Source organism: Pocillopora verrucosa, chromosome 2 (genome assembly GCF_036669915.1).
Source record: "Pocillopora verrucosa isolate sample1 chromosome 2, ASM3666991v2, whole genome shotgun sequence".
NCBI classification, from domain to species: domain Eukaryota; kingdom Metazoa; phylum Cnidaria; class Anthozoa; order Scleractinia; family Pocilloporidae; genus Pocillopora; species Pocillopora verrucosa.
The window spans coordinates 12,311,068-12,335,189 of record NC_089313.1 but is presented as its reverse complement, the minus strand read 5'-3'; the positions used below and the strand labels follow the sequence as shown (position 1 = coordinate 12,335,189).

General features: G+C 39.3%; 1 protein-coding gene across 1 annotated transcript; it reads right to left on the bottom strand.

Annotated features, from left to right (window-relative positions):
• Nucleotides 1-7,401: 7,401 nt before the first annotated feature.
• Nucleotides 7,402-19,826, bottom strand: LOC136279243 (tetratricopeptide repeat protein 28-like). Its single transcript, XM_066162850.1, has 8 exons — nt 19,798-19,826; nt 16,468-16,544; nt 14,496-14,772; nt 13,033-13,454; nt 11,833-12,312; nt 9,780-10,992; nt 8,041-9,659; nt 7,402-7,718 (listed from the first exon to the last, which is right to left on the bottom strand). Exons 1-8 carry the CDS (start codon nt 19,824-19,826, stop codon nt 7,696-7,698), a joined length of 4,140 nt encoding a protein of 1,379 aa, XP_066018947.1. The 3' UTR covers nt 7,402-7,695.
• Nucleotides 19,827-24,122: the final 4,296 nt, after the last annotated feature.

Below are 24,122 nucleotides of genomic sequence, written 5' to 3'. Positions count from 1 at the left end.
GAAGAGAAAATACTCTATCCAGTTTTTCCTTGACATTAAAAAAACAGCTATCCCAGGTTAGGGGAGATTTATTCCAATTTTTTGTGCTTTCTTTTCCAATATTCTCAGGAGGAGGTACTGGTTATGTACTCAATAATTTTTTGTTTTTCACGCAAAAATTATATTCTGATATAATAAGCACGAAACAATGTTGACCTACGTAAGGCTTTTGAGTAAAACGAATTCAGTAAAGTTAACCGGATTCTGTTTTTTTCTTCTTTTTTTTTGACATCTCAAAACATTTGTTTGAAATTCTAATAATAATCTATTTCACAAAAGTTTCCCTGATGGCCGGCATTAAACTATGATTTGATATCATGTTGTTAACTTGTGGCTACGCGATACGGAGAAATGGGTTTACTGTGGAAAGTCTGATATGCAAATATTCACTCGCTCACTGATTCACTCTGGTGTGAGACTGTTGGGAATAAGTAACTTTGATCTTCTTTTTCTTGAAAAAGAAACAGAACTTACGGTTTTACTAACCACGTGAGGAAACTCGAAAACTTTTTGTTCTGGCCGTCGAAACATATATGTAATGAAACTCGTCAGGATTAGGCATCCTTATTTCTTGTTCATGAATAATACAAGACATATTTTAATGTCTTGCTTAAAAGCTTGAATTATTTTCTCTATTTTTTGCTTAAAAGCTTGAATTATTTTCTCTGCAAAACTGTCGAAGGGGAAGAGACCGCGACGCAAAACATGAAAGAGTAAACAAAGACAAAGGTTCAACGTGAATAACCTAACATTTCATTTTGGGAACTTTGAGGATCGATTAATCCATTTTCAAATCACGGGCGAAAAGCTTGTATTAATACAGAACAAATTTTCAAGTGGGAACCTAAGATAAATATTTAGGTATTGTAGCTTTTCGCAAGTTTGACGTCGGAATCCGATATAGATATTATTTTTTCCTACGCGTAGATTGCTTTTGAAATTCATGGCAAGGGGAGATATTTCGCCACGTGAAATTGACTCTTATTAACACGCACGTTGTTTGTGAAGTCTTAGATGCTGTGTCGTAAGTATAATTGTCCACATGATGCCCTAACGTCGATTGCATTTACCTTTCCAAGGCGATGTCACTAAACTTCTGGATAAAAAGAAAAGCCCGCAAGATTTGGCCGAATTACCCTTAATCTACCCCCTTACAGTTACGTTGGTGTTAATGTCTATTTAGTCACCGGAAATTCATTGTAAAGGACAATAAAATTTCGATTAGTTCAGCCAATACCTTGAGCACGCATATCGTCAAGTGATGTTCATTATGTTATTTCATAATTTTCTTCCTTTTTCAACTCGTTCTCCATAATATTCACTAGAGTAGTTTGATGGTTACTGGTATGTCGTCAATATGAGCGTTCACTTATCTCACGGACGGGCGGAGATTGTATGCTTGGCTTGTAAGGGTCATAACTTTTTAGTGACTGGCCAAGGGGGGAACTGGCAAGTCATCTGTAGTAAGGGAAGTCATCAACAATTTTCGAGCGGCTGGAAAAAGGTTTCTGTGGTATTTTCCAGTGGTATAGCATGCACGATCCTGGTGCCGCTTCTATCGTGCATTCCTATTATGGATCAGGAATTGCAGACCTATCACGGGGACAGCTGTCTGCTTGGTTGATTGGGACGATAGATTAATGCGAGGTGTCACTGTGGGGATGGGAATAACAGTGATGGCAAAGTAAGCTTAAAACAGCAGAAATCGTCAGAAGCTAATATGGACGCACAAGATGTGTGTACTTTTATTGATTTTACATGTTAAATGTTGATTTCTCGAAATATTTCTCGTGATAAATCGACCATATTTCGCTCCCCATTCTATTCTTAATAACGAGTTCAACGCTCGTAACTTAACACCAAGTCACACAACCCGTGACGCTTTCATGAATTAATCGGTTGTTTTTTCTGGAGACGTGAACTCGAACCACCTCTGCTGACACTGATCAGTAAAGTTCATTCTGCATTGTGAATATGTCTTAATATGGGCTTGATGTTAGTTTTTGATCGCGTGATTGCTGAAACCATAAGTTTCTCAAATTAAACAATGCCTAACAATATGTTAACTACTAAGGTTGAAACTGATATTGTATAAAACCTTAACGGTTTGAAGAAAGAAATTTAACGGTGGAGATATAAAGTATCCGTTCAACGCTTATACTATGAATGCAATAACAGTGAATTTAAGAAAGTTTCACTCCTCTGAGAAAATTAAACCATCTCTCTCCGTGAGCGAGCAGCCTCACAACTTATCTTCCTGTGCGAGACTCTGACGCTTAAACGGAAAAAAAACAGATTACGGCTTTAGAAAAAAATATGTACCGTAGAAACCGCCGTTAGTATCCAAAGGTTTAAGAGAAGGGTATCTCGACAATGAAACGCTTGTGTACAAATAAAAATATGGCATTTCGAATCTAGCGCGATCTCTGAATCGTTCGTTCAACCCTCCTAAACAGATTCAAGTTGATAGCTGATGTAGAGTCATAGCCACTGGAAAACCACGTGATCAAGCACCACGGATTTCCTTCAGCGAGGGACATTCCGCAACATAAATAGAGGTCTGATTTTAGTTTTATGATTATCAATTTCTCAAATTGAACGATACTCAATAACATAAGTTAATGAGGATAAATTATACTGTATAAAGATACAGAGATTTGAGAAAACCGCTTAATAACGAATTTATTTCACTGTGGTGGCGATTCAATCACGCCATCAACCGCTTTAATGAAGGGCTAACGCTCGAAACAAGACATAACTACATATTGCAAAAACAAAGTTCGAAAAAGCAGCTTCTAGGCTCTGCCATAAGAGCCTTATCTCTCTACAGTTACTAAATAACTAAAGCTGATAATAATCGAGTGACTAGGAAAGATTTTCAATCGCGCTAACCAAGATGTTGACAATGTGGCTGATGCTTTGAAAATGAAACAATAAAAATAATGAATTATACTCAGGACTTTTCTCAACCTTCAACTTCCGCTGTCAGAGTGTTTTAGGTATCTAGGTATCTAGGTCTCGTGTGTTTTAGGTTATTCCCGTCCCCCCTCTAGGCTATTCGAAATAAAATTGCATATTGAAAACGGTTAGTGGTCATATGTTAAAATGCTTATTGACCTAATTTTCCTTCCGGCCCTTCAACTCAATCAATAAGAACACAGTATTTCGGTTTTGTACGTCACACTTTTATCGCTCATGATGTAGTTGAACATGGAAAATGAGAAGAGTTATTCTTTTATTTAATAGGAAATGTCAGGCTTTAGTGTTTACCCCTTTGAAAGGTTTGATTTTCATCACAAGATAGATCACAGCACAACCTAAGTTTCTTTTTTTTTAACGCTAAGCTATCTTTGCGTGATAATGGACTCATTGCCTTCGTGAACTTTTCATTTTCTAGCGGGTGTGATTTGCATCTTCGAAGCCAAAAATACCAACAAAACTTAGAGACTTTATTTTGGTTTGGCACGTCACACTATTCTAACTAATGATGGATTTGAGCATCCAAAAATGACACATCTTACTTTGTTTATCCGAAAACGTCAGGCTTCAGTGTTCATCCCTTTTAGTACGTTAGGATTTGCATCACGAGATCGATAAGATTGAGCGACAACTAAAGCTTCGGTCTTTAAACAGTAAGCTATCTGTGCGTGAAAACTGACCCACTGTACACATGAACTTTTCATTTTCTTGCGGGTGTGATTTACATGATCGAAGACAAAAATAGTAACTGATATAATAGATAAAAAAAAAGAAAAGAAAACGGACGGAATGGATCGGTAATTTGCTCGAACATAACCACATCACTGGTCTTACCTTTGAAGGCGTTAATCCAATGACTGAAATATGGCAACAAGTAAATGAGGAGGTAGCTTGACTTTCAGTAATAATCAATAGTTATACTTAATAGTTATACTTTTTTTATGGAGGGGAGAGAGGTGGGGGAAATGGACTTCACTACAGTTACGTTGTAAGATCCGCGCATCCGGAAGGGACTTTCCTGAAAACTCCCAACGGCAATTCGCGCTGTTCAACCTTTTTGTTTCCTCTTTACCTCAGACAAGCGCAAGAAACTTGCAACTAAAGGGCACTAACACCCAGCGATCATTTGAATGATAAAAATGATATATGGCTTAGGTTCTTCCTTGTCTTTGAAAAATAACAAACAATTGTAAACTTGACAAGCTTGCTTCCCATTCAATTTAGTATTTATGTCAACATAATCTGATTTCTCCAAATTCGGGGAAATTTCGTTTTCCAAGGCTACACGGTCTAAGCCAAACAAGTCACATTTGAGAATTATGGGCGCACTGTAGTAGAAGGAGGGTCTCAATGGGGTGATGGCTTTTATGGCTAACGGTTAAAATTTTGGCCATTTTACTAGTAACGGTTAACATCATTCCATGAGTTGTTACCAGAAATTTTTAACAACTCAATTCATAATTTGTTACCAGAAATTTTTTTTGAGGTTTAATTTTTTTTACGAATAAAGGTTAAAATTTGAAGATTTGTACGCTTAACGGTTAGATTTTTTTGTGGCCGTTTCATGGCTATCGGTTAACCCTATTGAGACCCTCTTGAAGTATATGACGTCTTAGATAAGTGGTAAGTAACTGACAATAAAAAGGTTCCTACCGTAATTTTTTGCTATCGTATGCAGCTGACACTATAGATATTTCACAAGTTATTTTCTATTTATTAGAATCTGAGGCGTTGGGAACATTTTTCAAATGGGAGGGGTGGGGGGTTTTTGGTTGTGTCAAATTTGAATTTAAGGGTATACTGGCCAGAATGTTTTAGTATCGTGAATTGTGGGATAGGGGGCAAAATCTCCCGATGAACCCCTTGCATGCCCCCTCTAAGTATCAAGAGGGTCGTAAAAGAGTGTTGGCATGGCTTTTACGTCTAACGGTTAATATCTTTCCATTGTTGCCACTAGAAATGTTTTTTACCGTTAACTCTTTTACGAGCTAAGGTTAAAATTTGTCAAGCTTTACGCCTAACGGCTCACAAAAATCTTATTAAGACCCTCTATCAAACACTGTTGCTGCCAATTTGTGATAAGGAAAAATGAAAACTGTGATCAAAAGTATTTAACAAAGTCACTGAGAATAGGAACTGATCAATTATCAAATACGATCAAGTAAAGGATCAAAATGGTATGTTTTTTTCCCTAAAGCGATTAACTATGTACGAGACGTGAACTAATGATTCTCATTTCACAAAATGTTAATACCAATAAGAAATATATCCCCAATATTGCAGAAGATCATGTAGTGAGAGTTAAACTGCCCAGTTTTCATGCGACTTTCGAAAATTCAAAACGGAAACCGAATACTAAGGGAGAATTAATGAGAGGGAGATATGGAGAGCGAGTTAGCATTTGCTCAGAGGATTTGAGCGTTCCAACTCAAGTGAATGAATTTCGGTTTTGTACGTCACAATTTAATGACCAATGATGGAATTGAACATGTAAAAATAACATATTTCATTCCTTTTTTAACAGGAAACGTCAAGCTTCTGTGTCCATCCGTTTCGAAAATTAGAATTTCATTACAAGATCCCTACCAGTAAAACTAAAGCCTCTTTCTTTAAACGGTAAGCTATCTGTGCGCGATAATCAACTTTTCATGAACTGATTTGGAAAACCGATCAGCAGTTTACTCCGCAGTGAATCTAATTCGGTTTTGCACGTCACACTTTTATAGCTTCGAATCGACCATATGTGGTTCACCACACCACACCTTTTAACGTGTACAACTCTCGTAACTTAACACCGAGTCACACAACGCGTGACGCGTTCATGAACTAATCGTTTGCCTAATCTCGAGATGTGAGCTTGGGCCGCCTCTGCTGACATCAGTAAAGGACATTCTGCATGATAAATATGTCTTAATATAGAATTGATTTTAGTTTTTGACGCGTGATTGTGGAAACCATCAGTTTCTCAAATTAAACAATGCTGAACAATCTAAGTTAATGTCACACATTTAATCACATGAGATAAACAAAAGGCAAAAAAAGTCACACATTTAATGACAACCTATCGGTACATATTAATTTTTAGCCTTCCCTCTCGGGAAACATGGTTTTAAAGTATAAAAACAATTCGATCAACTAAATCAGTAGTCGCAAATTTACTTCACCTGGTGAACATCATCTTGCGAAGTCTACATTCAGCACAATCATGCCAAACACTCGCCGTCATTGTAATGATCTCAACTTCAAGTTGAAAATCGTAATTGAAGCTGAAGCTGTTAACAATAATCGAGAGATAGCGAGGGAATACGGAATTTTCGAATCAATGGTTCGGCGATCTGAAGATGACAGCCAAGCGCGCTTCCATGGACCGTTACCGACCAAAAGATCCCGAGCTTCATCAACTGTAGGCCGACTGGAAGGAGCCAAGTTAAGCAAATGCCTTCTTATCTAATACATGAAAGTTCACACGGCAACCAGGTGGACAATCAGACATAGTTTGATGCTACTCTGGTTTGCAGATTTAATGAAAGTAACCGAAGAAGATACAATTCATAGACCCAACGTTTCGACAATCCTGTCTAGTGCCTTCATCAGGGGTGATCTAGACGCTGTAACTAGAGGTCCTTTTATATGATCACTAATTAGCGGCCTTTTTTTTCTGACGAGGTGTAAATAGGCGTCAGGAAGCAAACCGCCATCGTCACGTTCTAAACCTCCTCCCAAAAACATTCAAAAGGATGTTTGCTTATAGCTTTATGCGCTTATAGCTCTCAAAAAGGATCCGGACAGGCTCGTATTATCTGCTGACAAGGGTAATTGTGTTGTGGTTATGGACAAACAACAATATCACGACAAAGCTTTGTCTCTGCTTAATGACAAGAGTACGTATGCTGTCTTAAACTCTGATCCTAGCAGAAAAACTCAAACACTCCCGCCATCCGCAAGCGATTTTAAATTTCTGTCTCCAAAGATCAGTTCTGGCCACTTTAATGTTTTACTTTAATGTTTTATGGCCATGTGATTTTGAATGTGACATTTCCACATCAGCGTGTTCTTGAGCTTTAGTAAAGCCGGAAGTGATCCTTCTCTACTAGAGCAGATAACTTCAGACACGTATTTCTCCAGAGCTTCGTCAGGTATCCTCTTTCCCCTCTTTTAGTCGTATTTTTAAGCTCTGTACGATTTTTTTTTAATGTGAAGTGCTTCGGATTCATTTTAAGGAAACGCAACGCTTCCCCTTTTGCGAATCCTATCTTAACGCCACTTAAAAAGTGTTTACGGGCCGGCACGACTCCTTACAAAAGGCTTGAAAATACAAAAATTAAATCCGATTTTAGTGGTTTGTTTAATTTTTAAACTGTACTACTACTGTCTTAACTTTACTGAATGCGTTTTACTCAAAAGGCTGACGTAGGTCAACATTGTTTCGTGCTTATTATATCAGAATATAATTTTTGCGTGAAAAACAAAAAATTGTTGAGTACATAACCATTACCTCCTCCTGAGAATATTAGTAAAGAAAGCACCAAAAATTGGACTAAATCTCCCCTAACCTGGGATAGCTCTTTTTTTTAAATGTCGATGAAATACCGGATAGAGTATTTTCTCTACTTATTTCTGATAATTTATCCATCTAAAAGTCTTTTAACTCTGTTCCCTTCGAGTACTTGTCATTATTTACTCTATCGGGGTCTTTTTTCCTGCAAGAAAAAAATTGAAATAACCCAATTTATTATTACCTCAATTAACATTTTGGATATAGAGCAAATACAATTACACCGAGCACAACATATATAAATAATTGGCTATTACTTGTATCTCATTGGTAGAGAGGCATCTGTGAGATTCTATATTTTACACCAGAGAGCGGAGATAGTAACTCTTCAAAAAGGAAAACAAGTGTGTGTAGATATATATATATATATATATATATATATATATATATATATATAGATATTAAACTAGCCTTGATGTTCAAGGTAACAATTTCACGTCCAAATCTAACTTTATTTTATGAAATACCTGTTCTCACTGAATCTTGGCGCTGCTTGTCAAACTCGAGTCTCACATCATCTCCAATCAGCGTAAACGAAGCCCACTCAGACATTGTGTTCAAGCCGTTTTTTCTCATCCACTTCATGGCATGATGAAGGGACTCACTGGCACTTCCACCTTCAATGAGGTGTTCGTAGAACCGACTCATCAGCTGCTTTGTTGCTGAGTCTGGAATGGCCCACAGCGCAACCAACACCGAGCGAGCACCGGATCCTAAGAACGCACGGGCAATTCCTATAACTCCCTCGGCTCTTATCTCTCCACTTCCACTGTGACAGCAGCTAAGTACCACCAGTTTAGCTCTGACTTTCACTCGTGAGACATCAGCCATCGTCAACATGTAAGCTTCCTTCGGTGGGGCAACGTTTTGACTGTTGGGAGTAGGAATGGGGGACAGTGCAATTTCTCCTCTTTCCGCGTTACCATGGGCAGCAAAATGTATCAAGCTCACTGAACTTATCCGCTCAAGTACCGCCTGCTTCGTTGCTTTCTCTTCAACTAGAGGCGGAACACCCACCAGTCGTCCGACCATCTCCGCTTCCTTTCTTGCACCTGGCAATGGTTGCAGCCCATTAACCTTGGGATCGCCTATTACCAAGGCACCAGTGTTGCTGTGATAGTCCTCTGGACTATCTTGAATGTTCTTGAGTGATGTCAACGAAGGAATGATACGGATCTTATGAGTCTCTGACAAGTATTCGGCTCCTTCCTTTTCACTCAGGGCAGCAAAGGGAACTTTGTACAACCTGCGGTCAGGAACAATAATGACTTCAGGCTCATCAAGCAAATCATAAACGGGAGCAATGAACATTTTGTAACACAAATGTAGACTTGAAATCACTTTCTCGTCCTCGTCTTCGTCCTCGTCCTCCTCCACGAGTCGCAATCTTGCTGAGCTCTTTTGCACGGGGGAGAGAGGTTGCAATTTAATCGTACTTAAAGACCGATCTTCACAATCTTTAGTGGGCAAAATACCAAGACTCCGGAAATTATCATCCAAAAATTGACTCAAAGACAAATCTTTGGGTAACCCAGCCTGAGCTAGATTCTCTTCTGGTGATACTCTTCTATAGTGAAGGACTCCACTTGTTTTCAAGATCCACAAATGCAGACGATTCTGAAAATAAGAAATGTACAGACAAGTACAGTTATTTTTCTTTCTTAAAATGTTCTCAATGCCAAACCAAGATTGTGGATTAGCAGAGATGTGCGTTTCAACCGCGTACTTCTCTGCCATTAAGTCTGATAGGCCTCTAGCTCGACCCAACTCCTCAACATAAAGAGCATCCCGAGCATTTCCGGTGTCACAAAGCAAAGTACAAAGCAGTTTGTAGGGAAATATTCCTGTGTCCTCCAGAAATGATGTTTTGAACTGATCATTGGCGCCCAAGAAATATCTCAGCTCCTCATACTTTTCAATGCACAGATGAAGACACGACAGGGAGTCTTTGATTTTATGTTGGTATAAATACAAAACGGCGTAACTTCCAAGGATTTCGAACTCTTTTCTTCCATCTCCAATATCTCTGGATATGAATAAAGCTTTCTCCAAGCATACTTCCGAAGCTTCAAAATCACCAACAGTTCTAAACACAACTCCAAGGTTTCCAAGAACTGCTGCTTCCCCTTCCTTATCACCAATTTTAGTTGTGATGGCAAGTGCTTTTTGGAGATACTCTTTAGCCTTGTCGTATTGGCCAAGCAACCCAAACACAGTACCTAGGTTTCCATTACATGATGCTTCCTTTTGTCTGTCGCCAATTTCAGTTGTGATGACAAGCGCTTTTTGGTGATACTCTTCAGCCTTGTCGTATTGGCCAAGCGACTCAAACACAGTACCTAGGTTTCCATAGTCAGTTGCCTCCCCTTCTCTGTCGCCAATTTCAGTTCTGATGACAAGCGCTTTTTGGTGATACTCTTCAGCCTTGTCGTATTGGCCAAGCGACTTAAACACAGTACCTAGGTTTCCATAACATGATGCCTCCCCTTCTCTGTCGCCAATTTCAGTTGTGATGACAAGCGCTTTTTGGTGATACTCTTCAGCCTTGTCGTATTGGCCAAGCGACTTAAACACAGTACCTAGGTTTCCATAGTCAGTTGCCTCCCCTTCTCTGTCGCCAATTTCAGTTCTGATGACAAGCGCTTTTTGGTGATACTCTTCAGCCTTGTCGTATTGGCCAAGCGACTTAAACACAGTACCTAGGTTTCCATAGTCAGTTGCCTCCCCTTCTCTGTCGCCAATTTCAGTTCTGATGACAAGCGCTTTTTGGTGATACTCTTCAGCCTTGTCGTATTGGCCAAGCGACTTAAACACAGTACCTAGGTTTCCATAACATGATGCTTCCTTTTGTCTGTCGCCAATTTCAGTTGTGATGACAAGCGCTTTTTGGAGATACTCTTCAGCCTTGTCGTATTGGCCAAGCGACTTAAACACAGTACCTAGGTTTCCATAACATGATGCTTCCTTTTGTCTGTCGCCAATTTCAGTTGTGATGACAAGCGCTTTTTGGTGATACTCTTCAGCCTTGTCGTATTGGCCAAGCGACTCAAACACAGTACCTAGGTTTCCATAGTCAGTTGCCTCCCCTTCTCTGTCGCCAATTTCAGTTCTGATGACAAGTGCTTTTTGGTGATATTCTTCAGCCTTGTCGTATTGGCCAAGCGACCCAAACACAGTACCTAGGTTTCCATAACATGATGCTTCCCCTTTTCTGTCGCCAATTTCAGTTGTGATGACAAGCGCTTTTTGGAGATATTCTTCAGCCTTGTCGTATTGGCCAAGCGACTTAAACACAGTACCTACGTTTCCATAGTCAGTTGCCTCCCCTTCTCTGTCGCCAATTTCAGTTCTGATGACAAGCGCTTTTTGGAGATATTCTTCAGCCTTGTCGTATTGGCCAAGCGACTTAAACACAGTACCTAGGTTTCCATAACATGATGCTTCCCCTTCTCTGTCGCCAATTTCAGTTGTGATGACAAGCGCTTTCTGGAGATACTCTTCAGCCTTGTCGTATTGGCCAAGCGACTTAAACACAGTACCTAGGTTTCCATAACATGATGCTTCCTTTTGTCTGTCGCCAATTTCAGTTGTGATGACAAGCGCTTTCTGGAGATACTCTTCAGCCTTGTCGTATTGGCCAAGCGACTTAAACACAGTACCTAGGTTTCCGTAGTCAGTTGCCTCCCCTTTTCTGTCGCCAATTTCAGTTCTGATGACAAGCGCTTTTTGGTGATATTCTTCAGCCTTGTCGTATTGGCCAAGCGACTTAAACACAGCACCTAGGTTTCCATAACATGATGCTTCCCCTTTTCTGTCGCCAATTTCATTTCTGATGACAAGCGCTTTTTGGAGATACTCTTCAGCCTTGTCGTATTGGCCAACGGACAGAAACACAGTACCTAGGTTTCCATAACATGATGCTTCCCCTTTTCTGTCGCCAATTTCAGTTGTGATGACAAGCGCTTTTTGGAGATATTCTTCAGCCTTGTCGTATTGGCCAAGCGACTTAAACACAGTACCTAGGTTTCCGTAGTCAGTTGCCTCCCCTTTTCTGTCGCCAATTTCAGTTCTGATGACAAGCGCTTTTTGGAGATACTCTTCAGCCTTGTCGTATTGGCCAAGCGACTTAAACACAGTACCTAGGTTTCCATAACATGATGCTTCCTTTTGTCTGTCGCCAATTTCAGTTGTGATGACAAGCGCTTTTTGGTGATACTCTTCAGCCTTGTCGTATTGGCCAAGCGACTCAAACACAGTACCTAGGTTTCCATAGTCAGTTGCCTCCCCTTCTCTGTCGCCAATTTCAGTTCTGATGACAAGCGCTTTTTGGTGATATTCTTCAGCCTTGTCGTATTGGCCAAGCGACCCAAACACAGTACCTAGGTTTCCATAACATGATGCTTCCCCTTTTCTGTCGCCAATTTCAGTTCTGATGACAAGCGCTTTTTGGAGATATTCTTCAGCCTTGTCGTATTGGCCAAGCGAGTTAAACACAGTACCTACGTTTCCATAGTCAGTTGCCTCCCCTTCTCTGTCGCCAATTTCAGTTCTGATGACAAGCGCTTTTTGGAGATATTCTTCAGCCTTGTCGTATTGGCCAAGCGACTTAAACACAGTACCTAGGTTTCCATAACATGATGCTTCCCCTTCTCTGTCGCCAATTTCAGTTGTGATGACAAGCGCTTTCTGGAGATACTCTTCAGCCTTGTCGTATTGGCCAAGCGACTTAAACACAGTACCTAGGTTTCCGTAGTCAGTTGCCTCCCCTTTTCTGTCGCCAATTTCAATTCTGATGACAAGCGCTTTTTGGTGATATTCTTCAGCCTTGTCGTATTGGCCAAGCGACTTAAACACAGCACCTAGGTTTCCATAACATGATGCTTCCCCTTTTCTGTCGCCAATTTCATTTCTGATGACAAGCGCTTTTTGGAGATACTCTTCAGCCTTGTCGTATTGGCCAACGGACAGAAACACAGCACCTAGGTTTCCATAACATGATGCTTCCCCTTTTCTGTCGCCAATTTCAGTTGTGATGACAAGCGCTTTTTGGAGATATTCTTCAGCCTTGTCGTATTGGCCAAGCGACTTAAACACAGTACCTAGGTTTCCGTAGTCAGTTGCCTCCCCTTTTCTGTCGCCAATTTCAGTTCTGATGGCAAGCGCTTTTTGGAGATACTCTTCAGCCTTGTCGTATTGGCCAAGCGACTTAAACACAGTACCTAGGTTTCCATAACATGATGCTTCCATTTGTCTGTCGCCAATTTCAGTTGTGATGACAAGCGCTTTTTGGTGATACTCTTCAGCCTTGTCGTATTGGCCAAGCGACTCAAACACAGTACCTAGGTTTCCATAGTCAGTTGCCTCCCCTTCTCTGTCGCCAATTTCAGTTTTGATGACAAGCGCTTTTTGGAGATATTCTTCAGCCTTGTCGTATTGGCCAAGCGACTTAAACACAGTACCTAGGTTTCCATAACATGATGCTTCCCCTTCTCTGTCGCCAATTTCAGTTGTGATGACAAGCGCTTTCTGGAGATACTCTTCAGCCTTGTCGTATTGGCCAAGCGACTTAAACACAGTACCTAGGTTTCCATAACATGATGCTTCCTTTTGTCTGTCGCCAATTTCAGTTGTGATGACAAGCGCTTTCTGGAGATACTCTTCAGCCTTGTCGTATTGGCCAAGCGACTTAAACACAGTACCTAGGTTTCCGTAGTCAGTTGCCTCCCCTTTTCTGTCGCCAATTTCAGTTCTGATGACAAGCGCTTTTTGGTGATATTCTTCAGCCTTGTTGTATTGGTTAAGCGACTTAAACACAGCACCTAGGTTTCCATAACATGATGCTTCCCCTTTTCTGTCGCCAATTTCATTTCTGATGACAAGCGCTTTTTGGAGATACTCTTCAGCCTTGTCGTATTGGCCAACGGAGAGAAACACAGCACCTAGGTTTCCATAACATGATGCTTCCCCTTTTCTGTCGCCAATTTCAGTTGTGATGACAAGCGCTTTTTGGAGATATTCTTCAGCCTTGTCGTATTGGCCAAGCGACTTAACCACAGTACCTAGGTTTCCGTAGTCAGTTGCCTCCCCTTTTCTGTCGCCAATTTCAGTTCTGATGACAAGCGCTTTTTGGAGATACTCTTCAGCCTTGTCGTATTGGCCAAGCGACTTAAACACAGTACCTAGGTTTCCATAACATGATGCTTCCCCTTCTCTGTCGCCAATTTCAGTTGTGATGACAAGCGCTTTCTGGAGATACTCTTCAGCCTTGTCGTATTGGCCAAGCGACTTAAACACAGTACCTAGGTTTCCATAACATGATGCTTCCCCTTTTCTGTCGCCAATTTCAGTTGTGATGACAAGCGCTTTTTGGAGATACTCTTCAGCCTTGTCGTATTGGCCAAGCGACTTAAACACAGTACCTAGGTTTCCATAGTCAGTTGCCTCCCCTTCTCTGTCGCCAATTTCAGTTGTGATGACAAGCGCTTTTTGGAGATACTCTTCAGCCTTGTCGTATTGGCCAAGCGACTTAAACACAGTACCTAGGTTTCCATAACATGATGCTTCCCCTTCTCTGTCGCCAATTTCAGTTGTGATGACAAGCGCTTTCTGGAGATACTCTTCAGCCTTGTCGTATTGGCCAAGCGACTTAAACACAGTACCTAGGTTTCCATAGTCAGTTGCCTCCCCTTCTCTGTCGCCAATTTCAGTTGTGATGACAAGCGCTTTCTGGAGATACTCTTCAGCCTTGTCGTATTGGCCAAGCGACTTAAACACAGTACCTAAGTTTCCATAACATGATGCTTCTCCGCTTCTGTCGCTAATTTTGGTTGTCATGGCAAGGGCCCTCTCAAAATATTCCTTTGCTTTTAGGCTTTCGCCAAGTTTATAAAGCATAATTCCATACTCTCTGTATAAGTCAAACAGTTTCCTCCCGTATCTTTCTGCACTTATGTAGTCAGAGATATGACGATAAGCGCTGAAAAGAATGGTATAAATGTCGCTGTAAAATTGTAGCAGTGCCGAATCAAATTGGTCTTTGATGTTTTGATCGGTGCAAGTTAGCAAAATCAAACATTCGCTGCATATCTCAATGGCTTTCTGAATGCGATCTGAGCTGAGCAAGAACAGGGCAACAAGTAAGGCGATGCTCATGAAAGGTGTCATGGCTTCTGCTGTTAGGTTTCCATTGCAATCCTCTCCTGTTATCAGGGAAACATTATTTTTATTAACACAATACTAAACAAAAAAACAAAAAAGAAAAAAGAAAACGGACGGAGTGGATCGGTAATTTGCTCGAACATAACCACATCACTGGTCTTACCTTTGAAGACGTTAATCCAGTGACTGAAATATGGCAACAAGCAAATGACATCAGAGATAGGAGGTGGCTTGACTTTCAGTCAATAGTCATACTTAATAGTACTTCATATTTCTGTTGAGGAAGGGAGAGATGGGGGATGAATTTCGGTTTTGTACGTCACACTTTTGTGACCAATGATAGAATTGAACATGTAAAAATAAATTATTTCATTCTTTTTTTTAACAGGAAACGTCAGGCTTCTGTGTCCATCCATTTCGAAAATTGAAATTTCATTACAAGATCGATACCAACAGAACCAAAGCTTCTTTCTTTAAACGGTAAGCTATCTGTGAGCGATAATCAACTTTTCATGAACTGATATGGAAAACCGATCCGTAGTTTACTCCGCAGTGAATCTATTTCGGTTTTGTACGTCACATTTTTATAACTTCAAATCGACCATCTTTCGTTCCCCATACAAGTCCTTATGACGTGTTCAACTCTGGTAAGTTAACACCGAGTCACACAACGCGTGACGCTTTCATGAATTAATCGTTTGCTTTTTCTCGATTGTGAGCTTGGGCCGCCTCTGTTGACATCAGTAAAGGACATTCTGCATGATTGATCACGTGATTGTGGGAACCATCAGTTTCTCAAACTAAACAATGCTGAACAATCTTAGTTACATTCTGGTTGAAATTTATTGTATGAAACCTCAACTGTTTTAAGAAAGCCATTTAACGGTGGAGATATGAAGCATCCGATCAACGGAAAAGTACGCCTATACTACGTATGCAGTAACATTATATTGAATTTAAGAAATCTTAGTTTCTCTCAGAAAATTAAAACATCTCTCTTCGTGAGCGCGCAGCGTCATGACTTATCTTCTTATGCGAGGCTCTAGCGCTTAAGCAGACAAAAAAAACAGATTACGGCGTTTAGAAAAATATGTACCGTAGAACCCGACGCTAGTATCTAAAAATTTAAGTGAATGGTGTCTCGACCATGAAACGTTTGTGTACAAGTAGAAAACGGAAATTCAATTGGAATCTACCGCGATCTCTGAATCAATCGTTAAACTCTCCTAAAAAAGTGTCAAGTTAATAGCCAGTGCAGATCATAGCCTCTGGAAAACCACGTAATGAAGCACTACGCATTTCCTATGATGTCAGCGGGGGAGAGTCTAGTTTTATGATCGTCAATTTCTCAAATTGAACGATACTCAATAACCTTGTTTTAGTTAATGAGGATAAATTATACGGTATAAAGCCACAGAGATTCGCCGTAGAATCAATTTATTTCACTGTGGTGACGATTCAATCGCGCCATCAACCGCTTTAACGAAGGGCTAACACTCGAAACGTAACATATTGCAAACATAAAGATCAGGTACTGGATAAAGTAAATAATAAAGGGATAAAGTAGGTACTGGGCTTTGCCATAAGAGCCTTACCTCTCTACAGTTACTAAATGACTAAGGCTGATAAAAACCGAGTGACTAGAAAAGATTTTCAATCGCACTTACCAAGATGTTGACAATGTGGCTGATGCTTTCAAAATGAAACAACAAAAATAACGAATTACTTTTCCCAACCTTCCGAAACTTCCGCTGTCACAGTGTTTAATGCATCCAGATCACGTGTGTTCAGGATATTCCCTTCCCCCTCGGGGCTAATCGAAATAAAAGGAAAAGTTTTAAATTGCATATTTTTTTGTGTGCCTGTATGCCCGTCTATCGCCTCCCATTTAGGTTAAAAATTTTTAACAGTTAGTGGTCATATGATAAAATGCTTATTGACAGAATTTGGTGGGACCAGTGGGGAAAATATTTAGCTCAGGGTCATGAAGAAAGGACCTCGCTGCACCCCTATCACTCCATCAATAAGTACAAAGTATTTCGGTTTCGTACGTCACACTTTTATCGGTCATGATGTAATTGAAGATGGAAAATGAAAAGTGTTATTCTATTTCCAACAGGAAATGTCAGGCTTACCCCTTTGAGAGGTTTGATTTTCATCACAAGATCAATTACAGTACAACCTAAGTCTCTTCTTTTTAACGCTAAGCTATCTTTGCGTGATAATGGACTCATTGTCTTCGTGAACTTTTCATTTTCTAGCGGGTGTGATTTGCATGATCGAAGCCAAAACTACTAAAAAAAAACCAAGTGACTGTAATTCGGTTTTGCAAGTCACACTTTTATAACTAATGATGGTTATAAGATAATTAAGATAGTTCGCACGCTCTCATAGGCCAACTAGTTAGTTTAGATGAGGGTATGTAAACACAGCTTGTTTGGACGTCACACTTTCAATGTTTGCCGGCGCAATTTGAAAACATTTCAAACTCAAAGTTTTCCCAATACTCGCACAGTAATCTCAAGTGTAAGTGATAAATATTGGAATTGGAGGAGTATGTGCTAATTTTTGATCTAGGGTTTGGCTTCCATCCCTTCCCCAGTGAGGAATAAGAAGAGGGAAAAAGAGGAACTAGCACTCTTTTGCCTGCCTTGATGACCATGAACTGTGTGGCCTAGTCGTGGGAGTTCAAGTAAAGACGACAAATATGCAACAAAATGCGCAGAAAACATCGAAATGTAAGGAAACAAGGAAAAATTCTGGAAAAAAACATTTTGTTCTACGCACCCTACTTTCAAAGAAACACTTGGAAAACTGTATATCACTGAAAAGCTTATAAAGTGTTCAAGAAAGTTTTAAAAGTTTGTTTTTTTTCCCCAGCAAATTTAATTTCAATGTTTTCTCTAAACAAAGAGTAAATGAAATGGAAGTTTGAAATTTGACCAGATCTTGTTGACAGTAACCTCAAATCAAAACTCACAAATCACGGCAGTAACAAAACAGTTTTTGTGTGGGATTTCCCGCACTTTGTCAAGGCCCGCGAAATTGATTTCTTTATTTATTTATTTATTTGTCCACGAGAGAGGTGCTTGTCACGTGGTTTCTATTTGCGTTCAGTGAGCCGTTAAGACTGGATTCCAGTCGGCGTTTTTTCATAATGTATTGTACGGCGGTCATTTCTCTTCTCAGTCGTTGGGTTTTGGAGAACTTATTCGGAATTTCATGTTTGTTTCTTGGGGATTTTTGTTTCCAAGATAAGGATAAGTCATTTCATATTTTCACGGGTTCTTTGCGTGCTTTAACTTTTCAATTTTGTTGTGGGAGCTTCACGATTAAGCTCTCGCGAAAGGCAATTACGTTTGTACACCTGGTTTGTGTTCTTTCTTTCATAATCTGAGGCGTTTGTTTCGTTATTTCTTCAGGTGTCTATAACAGAAGAAACGCGGCTTGTGTTCAGTGCAGGTTGCACAGGAGCTTTTACGCTTTCACAAGCCAACATTTATTAGCTTGGACCTTCGGTGCGGGTTGTGCCAGATTGAAAGGAGTCATTGTACTCTCGCAAGCCAACATTTGTCGGCTTGAATGTATTTGTGCGGGTTGCGCTTCAAAGAGTCTCAGGGTGTCTCAAAGTGTCTCACGAGTGTCTCAAAATGTCTCACGAGTGTCTCAAAGTGTCACAAACTGAAAGAAACTATTGTTTGCCTTGAACTGTCAAGAGTGTTATCTATTTTAATAAACTGAGTTTCTAGTTAGTTGGATTGTTGTTGTTGCTCGCTCAAGCACACAAGTAAATATGGGGATCTCCATTGACCAATTCCGTTCAAGGATTGGATCTCGTGAAGATTTACATCCTGATTTTAGTGAAAACTATGACCTCTCTGATGATCTCAACATTCCATCAACATCGCTGAATAATGAACCACTGATATTGAATGAATTACCTGATTTCGATTTTCGTCAAATGGTCCAGACACCCGATTAAGAGCAAAAAGGAATTTTTCATCACATTTTACATCAGATTAAAACCTCAGAAACCCCTTTCTACTGCTTCCTCAGTGGAGGGGCTGGTGTTGGCAAATTGCATTTAACAAAAGCTTTGTATCAGGCAGTACTTAAGTATTATAACACTAGAGCTGGTGATGATTTTCATCAGATCAAAGTTATACTATTAGCTCCAACTGGTAAAGCTTAAGGGTAACACTCTTCATAGCACTCTGGACTCTAAGACAAATACCCAATGATCCAAGAAAAACAAAACAGTTAGCCTCAACCCTTTGTCTTGCTGAGGGTGAAAGAACACACCTTGTCATGAATGTACGAACTGAAGATGGCATGACAAATGGTGCTGGAAATGTTGTTAAACTAGTTCAGTTACATCAACAAACCAAACCATCTGGTATTGTGTGGGTACAATTTGACCACTCAGATGTAGGTCAGAAAACAAGGAATGAAAAAAGACATTTGTATGTACAAGGAATTGAACACACATGGACCCCAGTAAACCCTGTGACTACACAGTTTGCGGTAGGTAGAAACAGAACAGCACAAGTTGTTAGAAAACAATTTCCACTGCATCCCGCAGCAGCAAAAACAATTCACAGGTCACAAGGTGATACTGACAGTAGAATTGTTGTGGATTTTAGTACCAGAAATACTATTCCACACATACATTATGTGGGACTCAGTAGAGTGACTGCTATAGAAGGCCTATATATTTCTGATTTGTGTGAAAGCAAGATTGCTGTTAATCCAGATGGAGATATTAAGAACAACTGCAAAACTTAAGCTTTGCATCACCCCTCTCCATGACATAACATTTTCCCTTCTTAAACTGTGTTATCTTAATGTAAGGTCTCTTCACAAACACATAGAAGATATACGTAAAGACTTTATTTATCTAAGTGCTGATATCAATATTTTCACAGAAACAAGATTTAATTCTCAAGATAATAATGACATGTATGACATTGCTGGTTTTGTTCTCTTCCGTAATGATAACCTTAATTCCAGCAATGGATCAAGATCTTATGGTGGTACAGCTGTGTACAGTAAAATCCCATACTTACCTGGATACCCCTATTGTCACAATATACATGGTGTTGAAATAACAGTAATTAAGTTAGCAAGTCTTGAGGATTGGACAATCATAGGGATATATCACTCCCCAAACGTGCCTGTAAGACAACTTTATGAAGCAATAACTGAGGTATTAAATAACATTTCACCAGACAACAATATCATTACTGGAGACTTTAATATAAATTGGCTTGTTGATCGAAACAGACAGAAGACCTTTGTATAATTTACTAGTGAGGGATAACCATTACAAGCAGTTCATATCAACTTATACAACTGACAACAACACAGTAATTGATCATATATATAAAAATATATCTAACATTGATATACAAGCAGATGTTTTAGAAACATATTTCACAGATCATAAAGCTGTTTGGGCCTCATTTCACGGTGTCCTATAACAAATTACTTTATCATGATGTACATTGTTTTTAAGTTAAGAGAGCAACAAAAGAAAGCAGTAAATAGTTATGAAAAGAGTTGTTTCCCTTTTTTCAGAGGAATTTGTAATGAGAAACTTGCAAAACTATTAATAAGGAAATGCTGCTTATTCATTTGGTACCAGAACAGGCCTTTTAAAATTTAGTTTGAAGTCATCTTTCTAAGAGTTGTCCAGTTTAACAACCATTTACAAAAGACAAAAATAATCTACATAACACACAGTCTTGAAATTTCAAGGCAGCTTCTTCAGCATCTTGGCTAATTTCTAACTGCAACCTTTATTGACAACCCTGCATTAAACAATTATTCCACAGTTAAGTCTGAAAATCATAATAGCGCCAGGACTTTGGACTTACTTCTTCGGAAGGATAGATCTCGAGTTCGAAGCCGACTAATTACGACTAATTACGAAGAGTCCACGCTAATTTGCATATCGCAGAGCGCCCACAAGAACTCGTTTCTACGCTATCGTGTTTCCACGAGTTAAAAAGTAGTAGCAGAAATTTTTTCAATTTTTTTTCAATGACTGTTACGAAAATATTTACTGCTCCAAGTATTTCCAGTATTGCCGTATAAACAAATAAATAGCCTAAGCCACCAAGAGGTAATTTATTTGTTGAAGACGATTACCAAACGTTCAAAAACACGCCAAAAAGCTTCCAGGGAGGGAGGGAAAGGCATATTGCTTGATAAAAGTATAAGTTAATACCCCAGATCCCTCCTGTGAATCTGTATTTGTTCAAATAATTCCCGCACAAAAATTACTATTCAGACTGTTGATTCCAGGCCTAATATCACCCCTGTAGTACAGTTGACTCACGGTGAGCGACAGGTTTGCTTCCGCTCAAAAACCCCTTGCAAACACTTTGTCAATGAAATCCCACACAAGTACGCATTGCGGACTTATTTTTTTGTTACTGCCTTCCCTACATTACAAAACTGAAGAAACCGTTTGTTCATTGCGGCTGAACGAAAACAAAAATCATGCTGCCTAGGTCTCGAAGGCAGGGTAATTGATTTATTTTTCAAAAATGACATTTAGTTGCCCTTTTGCTGTGCCCTGAGCAAATGCCGAGTTAATCAAGTCGACTTTGAAATTAACGCAGGGGTCATATCATCGAAAGAACTCGGTGACACTGATTGCAAAATGAGAAACTTTCAAAGTGAGGCTAAAAGTTTTTCAAGATAAACAAACAGTGACGTGGCTTGATTAAATTTCCTGAACTTAAGAGTCATCAGATATATTGACAACTGACATACTTAAACGTTAAGTGAAGTACATATGTATTCAAATTGAGGAAACTTTGAGTAAATATTGATTGAAAGCGAAGGTAATTGATTAATTACCAAAATTACCGACCAATTGCCTAAATTTAGATAGATTTTGCTTTTTGATGTTTCTCAGATATCACTGGCTAATTTTCAGCTGGTTAAGATGTCACTTTTTTACCTACGTATTTTATACCCTTCTTTAACTTCATTCGCTTGCAGTTTATCACTTCTCTTTATCGGAATAGTGGTTAAGATATCCGTGCTTATCTGTTCAAGTTACCAAATTTTCCAGCTTTTGCATGATTCAATTCTGATCTATTCAGATTCACCGTAAAAAGGAAATAAACAACTGGTTTCCTTGGTTTCCCATCCTGTTATCACTGAAAACTTTCCACTTGAATATTCTCTTCGCATATCTTTTTTTCCCTCTAATTGCTGCTTCCTGTTCTCTGTTTTTGCACTTAGCTTGTTTTGAAGCCAAAACAAAGGTAAAAATACAAAATATACCACTAAAAGATAATGACAACTTAAGTAATTAGAAAAAAGGCTCTAAAACGGCAAATTACGAAAATAGGCGGTCATTCAAGGCTGCTGTTTCTCAGTGAAGGCGAGGCCCCTCTTTAATGAGGAAAATGGCTGTTGTTCAGTTGTGTATTTTAGCGCTGTTTGTGGCTTCCACAAAGATTAGTAGTATGTATTACATGTATTGCAACATGATCATACTCGATGGCAAAAGAAATTACTATGTTTTCTACAACTACAATGAGTCCGCGGACACACTGGAGTTTATGGTGCAAATCAGTTTAAGTTGGTTTCGGTGTTGCTGAAGTAGCATCAAATAAATATATGTTATTTGCCAGCCCACGGCCTCGGGCGGTACTTAAGACAGTTGGCACAGTTTTTCCCAATACAGACTGACTTAGACTGGTGAATAACATCTTTATTTTTTTCCTTAAACTGAACTAAATTCCTTCCAAAACATCCCGAATGATTTAGGCTGTAATTACAGCAGGATCCTCCATAAATTGAGCAATATTTGAGCGGGTAAATGATAGTTAAAATAGAGGTGATGCAAATTAAAGAGAGATGCTGCATCAAAACATTTCCATGTACGTAATGAATAAGATAAGGGTGATTTAAAAGGCTTCCTAACAAACTTTAAAACATTTTTACAAGTATCTGTCACAATCTGACACAAGTTAATTGAAGAGCGCGTAAGAAAAAAAATGAAGAAGAAGTCACGACAATGTTTTCTTCAAAAACAGTCAATGATCTGACGGAAAGTATTATTCACTCTCGTCGACGATTAATTCATGTGCGAAGATTTACTGCTGCTCATGAAGTAAATGGCGAGGAAAATAATTTCAAGTAAATTCAAATTTTCTATTTTGAAGTTGTAAGAGTTTGCTCGTTTGTTTGCTGCAATGGCGTGTGTAAATCTGGTCTTTCCTTCACACAAAATCTAAATTCGAATGACACACTTCAACGAGACACAAGGGGATTTAATGCGTATATTTGTTGTAGAACCGAAAACTTCGCTCGTCCTTTTACAACGAACAAATTGTTTGAGAGAACTAGGATATTAAATGAATGAAGGTTCAATCGATTAATTCAATTTTGACCAAATACCTCACGTTTTAACTTTCTAAGTATTTTTTGTGAAGGATTGAAATTAATTACAGACAGGTTTTAGGCCGCTTATTAACCAATTTAATGGCACTTTAGCTTATACAAATTAATTTCGAAACCGATATTTTTCTGTCTACAAAGGTGATTTGAGAGAGAGAAAAGAGAAGATTCATAAGTTAGTAATAGGTTTGAGTTAGTGACCGACGTCTTTGCTTAGAAATACTGCCTGTCGGGAAAAACGGATACGGACCGCGCAAAGAACCAATCAGATTGTAGGATACGTTACCGTGCCCTCTGAGAAAAAAATAAGGGAGAGTTAATGAGAGGGAGATATGGAGAGCGAATCAGCATTTCCTCAAACGATGTGAGTGTTCCAACTCTAGCGAATGAATTTCGGATTTGTACATCACTCTTTTATAACCACTGATGGAATTGAACATGTAAAAATAACTTATTTCATTCCTTTTAACAGGGAACGTCAGGCTTCTGTGTCTATCCCATTGGAAGATTTTCATCCCAAGATCGATACCTGTAGAACCAAAGCTTCTTTCTTTGAACGGTAAGCTATCTTTGCGCGATAATCAACTTTTCAGACTGATGGAAAACCAATCCGTAGTTTACTCCGCAGTGAATCTATTTCGGTTTTGCATATCACCCGTTTCAACTTCAGATGGATTTGAGCATGCAAAAATGAAACATTTATTTCCTCTTATCAAGGAACCTAAGGCTTCACGGTCCATCCCTTTGGAATGGTTTGATTTTCATCACAATGTCCTCGTGAACGTTTCGTTTTCTAGCGGGTGTGATTTTCACGATCCAAGACAAAACTACAAACGGTTATAAGATAATTGAGATAGTTTGCACGCTCTCATAGGTCACTGAAAGACAAACTAAAACCAGAAGTGAAGCTGATTCACATATAGTCCGACCTATCAAACCTAAAGCTTTCGCGACTCCAGATTTACCGCAG